The 12,231-nt window shown below is 39.6% G+C and overlaps 1 protein-coding gene across 1 annotated transcript in view; it reads right to left on the reverse strand.

Annotated features, from left to right (window-relative positions):
* TTLL1 (TTL family tubulin polyglutamylase complex subunit L1) overlaps window positions 1-12,231 on the reverse strand; it is an 83,382-nt gene that overhangs the window by 33,631 nt on the left and 37,520 nt on the right. The window contains exon 6 of the mRNA XM_053719100.1: window positions 5,467-5,610. Coding sequence (XP_053575075.1) covers window positions 5,467-5,610 — 144 coding nt within the window. The remainder of the gene's footprint in view (window positions 1-5,466; window positions 5,611-12,231) is intronic.

Consider the following 12,231-nt stretch of genomic DNA (forward strand, 5'->3'; position numbering starts at 1 on the left):
CTCACTTACAGATGGGGTCCTCCCTCTCATTAGCTCCCCCTCCCCAATAGTATCCCCCTCCCCTAGGTACCTTCCCCCCCTCCCCTTGCACCAGGGACGTGCACTCATAGGAGGCAGGGGAGGCAGTGCCTACCCTGCCATATGTGGCCAAAGCTTAATTAAAACAAAAAAAAGTCCCACATTTTTTTTTTTTCACCATTTTCCCCCCATGTAAAGCTATGGAGAGGCAGGTATAGGAACGCTTCTCTCCATTGCAGTACATGGGTCAAAGGAAAAGCTGTGCTGCAGCGCCACCTGTGTTCTGTCAATATATTAGCAGCAAAAATTGGGACCAATAGGAGGCACCCCTCATGATGCCTCCTAGCAAGTGAAGGATATATAGATTAATCATAAGGAGGATGCAGTGAGCAGGGTCATGTGACACAACTGGAAGCTGAGGTAACCTAAGAACAGATGACACCAAGCAGAAGAGTAAAGTAGTATTCTACATCTCTTGTGATTCACAAATTGTGTTCAGATACAGCTCATTAACAGGGGGGACAGTAAGTGAGCAGGGTCATGTGACACAACTGGAAGCTGAGGTAACCTAAGAACAGATGACACCAAGCAGAAGAGTAAATTAGTATTCTACATCTCTTGCGATTCACAAATTGTGTTCAGCTACAGCTCACTAACAGGGGGGACAGTAAGTGAGCATAACCCAAGCAGAAGAGTAAAGTAGTATTCTACATCTCTTGTGATTCACACATTGTGTTCAGATACAGCTCATTAACAGGGGGGGGGGGGGGCAGTAAGTGAGCATAACCTAAGCAGAAGAGTAAAGTAGTATTCTACATCTCTTGTGATTCACAAATTGTGTTCAGATACAGCTCATTAACAGGGGGGGCAGTAAGTGAGCATAACCCAAGCAGAAGAGTAAAGTAGTATTCTACATCTCTCGTGATTCACAAATTGTGTTCAGATACAGATCATTAACAGGGGGGGGACAGTAAGTGAGCATAACCCAAGCAGAAGAGTAAAGTAGTATTCTACATCTCTTGTGATTCACAAATTGTGTTCAGATACAGCTCATTAACAGGGGGGCAGTAAGTGAGCATAACCCAAGCAGAAGAGTAAAGTAGTATTCTACATCTCTTGTGATTCACAAATTGTGTTCAGATACAGCTCATTAACAGGGGGGACAGTAAGTGAGCATAACCCAAGCAGAAGAGTAAAGTAGTATTCTATATCTCTTGTGATTCACAAATTGTGTTCAGATACAGCTCATTAACGGGGGGGGGACAGTAAGTGAGCATAACCTAAGCAGAAGAGTAAAGTAGTATTCTACATCTCTTGTGATTCACAAATTGTGTACAGATACAGCTCATTAACAGGGGGGGGACAGTAAGTGAGCATAACCCAATACTGACAGGAAGTCAAAGGGTTAATTCAAACTTAAATCCATAATTTAAAACCCAGAGTTTGAAGTTCAGTGTGCAGTGTCCACATTATTTAAACTAAAGTTTTTGACATTGAATATTGCTAAGCCTTCCTTTTTCATGGTTGATTTAATTAGGTACAAACTCCATATATGTTATGTCTGTTCAGTCAGAGGATGCAGTATCTATTTTTATTTTTCTCTGCGTCTCCATTTATTTAAAGACTGCTGTTAACTTGTAATTCACAAATCAATTAAACGCTGTTGCATTGTGTTTTTAATATGTGCTGCTTTTATACAAGTTTATATTAATAAAAGGAGATAATGAGTCATTTAAAAAATATATGTAATTATTGCAGTTGTTAAATGCTTTTAGAAATAATGCCACTGTAAAGTAAATGGTTAAACACATAGTCAAAGGGAGACATTTAAAATTAAACTTTCATGATTGAGGTAATGCATGCTATTTTAATAGACTTTTCTAGTTATTTATATTTTGAAAATTAGCATTAACTGTTACTGGCCCCATGTCAGCAAATCAAATGAGTTTTTGAAAGGAACATGAAAGTCATAATTAAATTTCCATCATTCAGATAGAAATTGCACACAAAAAATAAAAATAAACTTTCTATTTTACTTTTATTATTATGTACTTCATTCTTTTGGTATCCTTTGTTGAAGAGCATACCTAAGTGGGATGTGCACATGCGTTTCTTGAACACCATATTGCAGCAGCTGTGTTGGCAGTATTGATCACTTGTCCTTTGTGTAAAATTTGTATGGTAAATTATTTCTATTTTTACAATACAGTAGTGAGTAGAGAAGAGATTGTGTATCATTCTAATTGCTTAGTAATTGGCACTGTGCCACAGAATTGTGTGAGTGTGTATGTGAGCAGAGTGTGTGTGTGTGTGTCAGTGAGCAGAGTATGTGTGCTTTATTCTCCAGGTAATCAATACATTTCCGATGAGCTGGGGCTTTAGTGCATTGTTTCTCAACCATGGTCCTCAAGTACCCCCAACAGGCCAGGTTTTCATTATAGCTGAATCAGTGCACAGGTGAAAGAATCAGCTAATTAGTAACCCAGTGGCTACTAACTTTCTCTCACCCATCAGCAGATTATTTCACCTGTGCACTGGTTCAGCTATCATTTAAACCTTCCCTGTTGGGGGTACTTGCGGCCCTCTGTATATGTGTTTCTTCGGTGTATCATATCTAGTGCCTCACCAGCCTCTGACCTCACTGCACGTCACTGCCTTGCACCCGCCCCTTCTCAAGGGGTTATGGGTGATCGAACCTAACAGCATTGTTTCCATACATACATACTACGTATACCTTTTGTTTTGCCTCTCTTAACTGTCAGGCCTATTGAGTATGGCATTTTTTGCCGTATACTGTCTAAATTACAAAAACTTAAACATTTCTCCAGAATAACCAATACATAACAGGTGAACTGTGCAAGTACGCACCAAATAATGGTTAAATGTTATTAATGACCTTCATGCCATGTTTGCTGATCCTCCTTGAATGTCATTTATCTCCTGAATAATCGTGTGTACTACCGCTACCAACTATGTAAAGAGAAAAGTGTGTTGTTATGTGGTTTTCGTAATGTGTTTATCAATAAAAATCTATTTAAAAAAAAGAAAAGAAAAAGAAATCCGGCTACAAAAAGAGCCGAACGCCACAAGTTGCCGCCATGTTCAGCATTTGGATGTCAACGAATCATCTGAATGCCCATGACTAATTATAAGTGACTTCTACATAAGGATACATATGAAAAACAATGTCATTAAAAAACAGATGGCAAGACAAATATATGTTTATGGATCTAAGCTTCAAAGCTATTTAAATTCCTAAAGAAAAATAGAAAGTAGTATTATAGATTAATTTGTTCTAGTAGTGGCTGGTAAAGATTTGTATGTAATTAGTTTTTACTGAAGTTTAATGAATCTGATATCAAGTTGAGTTCCTGTAAAGAGCTAGTAATTAAAGGGACATTAAACTAATTTCTATGGCTTGTGTATATAAACAGTTAAACTAATGCGTTGCAAAATAAGACATTTAATATGTATTGTTTGTAGTGTTGAAGATGAACAGATTGTAAACACGGAAACTAAAAAGTGTTATGAAATATTTAGGAAATAACTTCTGTGCTGATGTTTTACGCCACAGAAATGTAACATTTTGTTGCATTTCATATGGTGGATTTTTCTGAAAACTAAAGTTACTTTATAATAGAGCTTGATTTGCTAAAAACAAGTTATGGTTTATGTGTGTACCTCACAGAAACAGCACTGAAACTGATGTGAAACTGCAGAGTGACAAACTGGTAGATACAACTGCAGCACAGCTGTGTACACAGTACTGAAGGGGTTAAATGTAATGGTTATGTGTTTAAAGGAAAGTAAGAGCTTGTCATGTTCCGGGGTACATGCGCTCAGGACACAGACCCTCGGGGCACTGGTAGGGAATTGGAGACACTGACCCCTGACCCGGGGAAGAGTATCCGGAACGTGGATAGATGATATTCTGTGATTCATAGTTGCAAGAAGTTATTGTAGAATTAATGGAGAGTGCAACATATGTATACAATATATTCTGGCTTCACTGTGACTTAGTTAATAGGAGTAGCTGCAGGATTCATGAGAGGAAAATATAGCAATGTAGGATGTTTAGGCTTTAGAGTAAACTGGTAGAAGATTGACAATTAGATGCAAACTAAGGTTTGTTGCAGGTTCACAGTACATAATATTATATAGAGCTGTATGTCAGTAATAAGCAGAGCAGCACAGGTGATAGGCAAGTTGCAAGTTTAAGGCATTAAATACTGTTTGTGCATATATTGGAGAATCACATGAAAGCTTTTAACTGAACACATAGATGCAGAGTTCTGAATATATTAACATATATGGAGGAGGAGATTTCAGCTATGACAACTTGTAGCAGAGAATAGTTATAAAGTTCTGAGTAAGATGCTGTTGTAGTTATTAGAGAGTGATTATAACCAAATGCATACTTGTAATTTAGAATAAAGTTCAGAGTTTGTTAAGTAGCAGTGTACAGGAAACAAAATGGTATTATACGGATACTTGCGATTAGATGATTATAAGCATAGCTAAAAGGAAAGGCTGTAGCTTGAATAAGCAGGTAAAATCCATGCAGTAACAGTCACAGACCTCTGTTGTTCAGGAACACAACTTTAAAGCTAATGCAATGCACATTAGGCTTGAGATGGTTTAAAAAGAGGCTGAGGGACTCAGGTGCATGAATGATTAATTAGGCAGGTAAGTTGAATGCAGATACTGCCCAAAACAGCATGATTGTCAGTAGCAGGGAAGGCAGTCTTAAAGGGACAGTGATATCAGGCAGACATATGTTACAGAGCTACTCAAATGTGTCTTTTCCATCAGATGCCGATCACTGAGGATTATTAGGCTTTTCCGTCAGATGCCAATCAGTAAAGATGAACTGAATAAAAAAAATGTACAGGCTGCAGTCTAGGAAGTAGTAGGGACAAACTCTCATGGGCATCTCAACTAAAAGATGAAACAGAATTGTCCCCCAGCTATGGATATAATGTACCCAAAGTGCAGAGCACACAAGTGTGACGAGAGACCCTACACCCTTCACCATTCACAGAACAAGCTACTTTAATTCTGTTTTTCTCATTTACATTTTCATTGAAATTTTAATTCTGATTTTAACCCTTTTACCTAAACACAAACACATAGTATTGCAATATATTTTGACATACACAACCCTGTGCACATCTGCTAGGCTTAGGACATTAATATCTTAAAACATAGGGACAGATATATACTCCAAGGTTTTACTATTCATGGCCAAACAACTCAATGATATAAAATTGTATTGTTATGTCTGTTTATTGTGTTTCCATTGCCACATTATATTATTTAAATGCAAGACGTACCTATATGCAAGGAGACCTCTGTAGGTGAATAGCACATAGGTGCCGGTTTACTATCAGCCATACCCATAGCTTCCCATAACTGCTGGTACAGTTCCCAATAACATACAGGACTCACCGCAACAGCTTTCAGAGACTGCACAATAATCCAGTGAATTTCATCAAACAGTTTGTTTGTGACGTCTCTGCCTCTTGTGCTCTCCAGGTATAAACGCAAATTACTCACCGTCCACTTCCCACCGTGGATGTGATTATAGTCATCCTGGTCATGCAAATAACAAGATAAAACATAGTAAATATTTCAGCAATCCCTGCTGGAACTGTGAGAGGAGAGCTGGTCACATTAGCTGGTATGTAAAGGGAAACAGACGTGTGACAATATATTAACGGGACATTTAATGAGCTTTACAATTAATCGCTCACGTTTCATCTAGAGCACACAGCTATATGACACTTCTCTGTGTACATTGTTTTATTGGTATCCTTTGTTGAAAAGCATACAGCATGATTCAGTGTAAATTAAAAAAAACAACAATAAAAAACCCCAACAACTTCCCAATTTATTTTTCTATTATCAAATTGACATTCTTTTGGCATCCTTTGTTAAAAAGCAGGTATACAGGCTCAAGGGCGTGCATGTGTCTGGTAGCTATATGGCAGCAGTTTGTCAGACTGCTTTTAACAATGTTATATATTTGTACAAGAGCCCCCCAGACATGTGCACGCTACCTATCCATGTATGCTCTCCAACAACAAATACCATGAGAATGGAGTAAATTTTATAAAAAAAATTAAAACAAATTGTAAGCTCAATCATGAAAGTAAAATATTTCTTTTGTGATCTATATTACATGCCAGATGTATACTTACTGGAAGTATATTACAAAAATGCTTCTATTCAAAATTAAATTAATCCATGGACATTTCAGTTTTGACCTTTCTATGGGGTAGATTACAAGTAGAGCGCTATTTAGTGCTCCTGCTCCAGCGTAAACAACTCTAGAAGTAACCGCTTTCCATGCGACAGGTAGCACACATATTAGAAGTTGAAAGTAAAACGTTTGCACACGAGCGAAACCTGACGCGCGCAACCAGAGGACTTAGAATTTTGCGACCGCACCAACGTATTCTCCCCATAGACTTCAAAGGAGAGCGCAGAAGAAAACACCTAACAACTATTGCTCTAGCGCTAACCTGACAGTTATTAACCTAACACTTAGATTTGGACCTAAATTGTGAACCCTGAAATGTGTTATGCATATTTTACATTCCTATGTTCTTCACAGAGAAAAAAAAACTAAATTTATGCTTACACAGTGAGTCCACGGATCATCTAATTACTATTGGGAATATCACAAATCGGCAAAGAGCACCCAGCAAAGCTGTTAAATATCACCTCCTTTCCCTCCATCCCCAGTCATTTGATCTAAGAAAAGGAGAGAAAGGAAGCAACAAGGTGCAGAGGTGTCAGAAGTTTATAACAAAAAAACCTGGTTCATAAGAACACAGGGAGGGCCGTGGACTCACTGTGTCAAGAAAAAAATAAATTTATCAGGTAAACATAAATTTTGTTTTCTTTCTAATGACACGGTGAGTCCACGGATCATCTAATTACTATTCAGAATCAATACCCAAGCTAGAAGACACAGATAAGGGAGGGACAAGACAGGGAACCTAAACGGAAGGCACCACTGCTTGAAGAACCTTTCTCCCGAAAGAAGCCTCAGCCGAGGCAAAAGTATCAAATTTATAGAACTTAGAAAAAGAGTAAAGAGAGGACCAAGTTGCAGCCTTGCAAATCTGTTCCACAGAAGCTTTATTTTTGAATGCCCAGGAAGAGGAAACAGCCCTTGTAGAATGAGCCGTAACTCTCTCAGGAGGCTGCTGTCCAGCAGTTTCATAAGCCAAGCGAATGATGCTCTTCAGCCACAAAGAAAGAGAAGTAGCCATAGCTTTCTGCCCCTTACGTTTTCCAGAGAAAACCCCAAACAGAGCAGAAGACTGACAAAAATCCTTAGTCGCCTGTAAATAGAATTTCAATGCACGCACCACGTCCAGATTGTGCAGCAGATGTTCCGTCTGAGAATAAGGGTTAGGACACAAGGAAGGAAAAACAATCTTCTCATTAATGTTCCGATCTGAAACCACTTTAGGTAGAAACCCTAACTTAGTACGCAAAACTACCTTATCCGAATGAAAAATAAGGTAAGGAGACTCATACTGTAATGCCGAGAGCTCTGAAACTCTACGAGCAGATGAAATATTAACCAGAAACAAAACCTTTCAAGATAATAATTTAATATCTAAGAAATGCATAGGCTCAAACAGATTAAGACTCCAGGGAGGAGTAACCGGTTTAAACACAGGCCTAATTTTGACCAAGGCCTGACAGAACGATTGCACGTCTGGTACATCCGCCAGACGTTTATGTAACAAAATAGACAAGGCAGATATTTGACCCTTTAGAAAGCTTGCCGATAAACCCTTCTCCAAGCCCTCTTGGAGAAAAGACAAAATTCTGGGAATACAAACTCTAATCCAAGAGTAGCATCTGGATTCACACCAATGCATATATTTATGCCATATCTTATGGTAAATCTTTCTAGTCACAGGCTTACGAGCCTGAATCATGGTCTCAATGACCGACTCTGAAAATCCACGCTTAGATAAAATCAAGCATTCAATCTCCAAGCAGTCTGCTTCAGAGAAACTAGATTTAGATGAAGGAAGGGCCCCTGAAATAGAAGGTCCTTTCTCAATGGAAGACTCCAAGGTGGATGAGATGACATCTCCACCAGGTCTGCATACCTGATCCTGCGAGGCCACGCCGGAGCAATGAGAATCACCAACGCCCTCTCTTGTTTGATTCCAGCAAAGACCCAAGGAAGGAGAGCGAACGGAGGAAATAAGTATGCTAGACTGAAATTCCAAGGAACCACCAGAGCATCTATTAGTACCACCTGAGGATCCCTGGACCTTGACCCGTACCTCGGGAGCTTGGCATTCTGATGAGATGCCATGAGATCTAGATCCGGTTGTCCCCATTTGAGAATCAATTTGGAAAACACTTCCGGATGAAGTTCCCATTCCCCCGGGAGAAAGGTCTGTCTGCTCAGAAAATCCGCGTCCCAATTGTCCACTCCTGGAATGTGGATCGCAGATAGACAGCAGTTGTGGGTTTCCGCCCACTGAATAATTTTGGACACCTCTGACATGGCCAAGGAGCTCCGAGTTCCTCCCTAATGATTGATGTAAGCCACTGAGGATATGTTGTCTGATTGAAATCTGATAAACCGGGCTGAAGCTAACTGAGGCCAGGCCAGAAGAGCATTGAAGATTGCTCTCAGCTATAGAATGTTTATGGAAAGAACAGACTCCTCCTGAGTTCATGTCCCCCGAGCCCTTAGAAGGCCCCAGACTGCTCCCCAACCTAGTAGGCTGGCATCTGTTGTCACAATCACCCAGGAGGGTCAGCAAAAACAGGTTCCCTGGGAGAGATGATCCTGAGACAACCACCAAGGAAAAGAAACTCTTGTCATCTGACCCAGATAAATTCAAGGAGATAGATCTGAATAATCCCCGTTCCACTGCCTGAGAATGCATAACTGCAGAGGCCTGAAGTGGAAACGAGCAAACGGGATGATGTCCATAGCGGCTACCATCAGAACGATTACTTCCATACATTGAGCCACTGATGGCTGAGGAGAGGATTGAAGTGCCAGACAAGCATAGAAAATTTTCAATTTTCTGACCTCTGTCAGAAATATCTTCATCAATATGGAATCTATTATGGTTCCCCAGAAGACTATGCTTGTAGATGTAATTAAGGAACTCTTTTCCAGAATCTATTATGGTTCCCCAGAAGACTATGCTTGTAGATGTAATTAAGGAACTCTTTTCCAGACTCACCTTCCAACCATGAGAGCGCAGGAAGGATAAGAGAATCTCCGTGTGGGAGTTTGCTAGATGAAAGACTGGGTCTGAACCAGAATGTCGTCCAGATAAGGTGCCACTGCAATACCCTGTAACTGGAGCACTGCCAACAGAGATACCAGAACGTTTGAAAAATTCTGGGAGCTGTAGCAAGATCAAAAGGAAGAGCCACAAATTGGAAGTGTTTGTGGAGAAAAGTAAATCTCAGAAACTTGTGATGATCCCTGTGGATGGGAACATGAAGGTACGCATCCTTTAAATTTACTGTTGTCATAAATTGACCCTCTTGAACTAAAGGAAGAATGGAACGAATAGTTTCCATTTTGAAGGACGGTACTCCTGAACTGGAACAGGAACTATCACCCCCATTTTGGATAGATCCCGAACACAACATAAGAACGCCTCTCTTTTTATCTGCTCGACAGATAATCTTGAGAGAAGAAATCTGCCCCTGGGTGGAAAGGTCTTGAATTCTAGTTTGTATCCCTGGGACACGATGTCTATCGCCTAAGGATCCTGAACATCTCGAGCCCTGCTCAAAAAAGGAAAGTCTGCTCCCCACAAGATCCGGTCCCAGATCGGGGGCAGACCCTTCATGCTGACTTTGGATCATTAGCTGGCTTCTTGGATTGCTTTGCCTTATTCCAAGATTGGATGGGTCTCCAGGAAGGCTTGGACTGTTCCTGTTTTGTAGAACGAAAGGAAGGTTTACCCTTCCTCCTATAATATCAGAAATAATCTCAGCCAAAGCTAGGCCAAACAAGATCTTACCCTTGTAAGGAATAGCCAAAAGCTTAGCCTTAGACGACACAGCTGTCGACCAAGATTTCAACCACAAGGCTCTGCGAGCCAAAATGGCAATCCAGTTTCTTATCCATAGGATCCATAAAAGAACAGCTATCCTCTATAAGAATTGTAGTTCTCTTAGCTAAAGTGGAAATTGCCCCTTCCACCTTGGGGACCATTTGCCAAGACTCCTTAAAAGAGTCATCAATGGGAAGTATCTTCTTAAAAATAGGAGAAGGAGAAACACACACCGTTAGTGGCTTCTCCCATTCCTAACAATAAATTCTGTAGCCCGATCTGGTACGGGAAAACATTCCAGCATGGAAGGTACATCATAATACTTGTTAAGTTTACTAGACCTTTTAGGGTTGACAACGACAGTAGTGTCAGTCGTCCAGAGTAGCCAAAATCTCCTTGAGTAGTAAATTGAGGTGCTCTAACTTAAACCTGAAGGATACAACTTCAGCATCAGAAGAAGGAATTACACTGTCAGAATCTGAGATCTAACCCTCAGATGATACCGAAGAATCCTCCTCATCAGATCTATGAGAGGGAATATTCAGAATAGCCACAAATGAGTCAGATACCTTACACACTGATTCTTTAGACTTCCTCTTGCGCTTTCCCTGTAGCATGGGAAAAACAGAGAACACATCAGAAACTGTAGAAGACATGAGGGAAGCAATGTCTTGCAAGAGACCCCAGACAGAGCTTGAGAGGAAGTGCAGGGCACTGTATTAATGGGTAATACCATTTGGGACACCTGAGAAGAAATATGCGGCATATTTTGAACATTGTCAGAAGACTCTTGGACAGCATCCGTCTTAGACAATATTGGCTCAAAAAATCTATCCTTAAAATGTAATGTTCTCTCAACACATGAGGAACAGAAAGGATTGGTGGTTCAATGTTAACATTCAAACATAAAGGACATCTGTAATCTATAACAGTTATGATCCATCTTTAAAATTATTCAAACTTTAATAAAATTTTATTTAGACAAAACCGTTACTCTTTCTTTAAATTTTAAAACGAAACTGCTTTATTTTTAAAGCAATGCAAAAACTAAATTGATTTATTTATCATGTAATACAATAACGTTTATAAAAAAAAACAACCTAAAACAGCCTCTACACCACAGCTTTAACTCTGCTGAGGTGCCTACCTTGCTTATGCAGGAAATATATGTATGTAAAAACGGCCTCCGTGTGAGTAAACAATCGGAGCTGCTACAAATGACACCACAAACGATCGTTTGTCCGTTATGAACAAAAAATGGCAAGCTGCAATGAATCTCTCCTCCTATACAGGAATTGAGAGAATAATAAGTGTGCAACAGCTAAAATTACCGCCACACAAGCCCTGCCCATCGTGGGCGTGTCAAATAACGTCTGTGCGACATTTAAAGTGAATCTTCGTTATAAAATAACATAAATATCACAAACATTGAGCAAAATTCTCCTCCAGTCCCCAGTGTCTGCAAACGCTGCCTTACATAATGCCCTTAACACTAGGAGAAATGTAATAAGCATCCCCCTGCAGGGAAATAATAAAGTGCCATCATTTTTTCCTTAATACTGCTTAAGAAAATAAAGTTAGCACTTACCTCAATAAAATCTGCCTGGCAGCAAGGCAGCTCACTAGGTTTGAGAGGTCCTTTCCCTCACATGGACCAGTGGAAAATAATAATAAGGGCAGCAACTTTTATTTAAATCTGAGGGAGGCGCAGTGAGAATTATGTCCCACAAGTTCCCTTTGCTTAAAAGCCACCAATGCTCTACTAAAGAGACTGAAATGGACTACAGCTACACCCTGGAGTAAAAACAGCACATAATAGTACTGCAAATAAAATAAAAAAATCTTGATTGAAGAATCTTTCCAGCACCTAACTTTAGCACTTCCTTACTCTAACGTAGGCAAAGAGAATGACTGGAGTTGAAGGGAAATGAGGTGATATTTAACAGCTTTGCTGGGCAGGAGTGATATTCCCAATAGTAATTAGATGATCCGTGGACTCACCGTGTCATTAGAAAGAAATCTTTTTTTATTAAATATATATATATCTATATATATCTGATAATTTTAATGTAAAATACATATCTATACCTATATATCTATAGGAATAGATCTATAGGTGTAGTTATATACAGATATATATATATAA

The sequence above is a fragment of the Bombina bombina genome, chromosome 6 (genome assembly GCF_027579735.1).
Source record: "Bombina bombina isolate aBomBom1 chromosome 6, aBomBom1.pri, whole genome shotgun sequence".
NCBI lineage: Eukaryota > Metazoa > Chordata > Amphibia > Anura > Bombinatoridae > Bombina > Bombina bombina.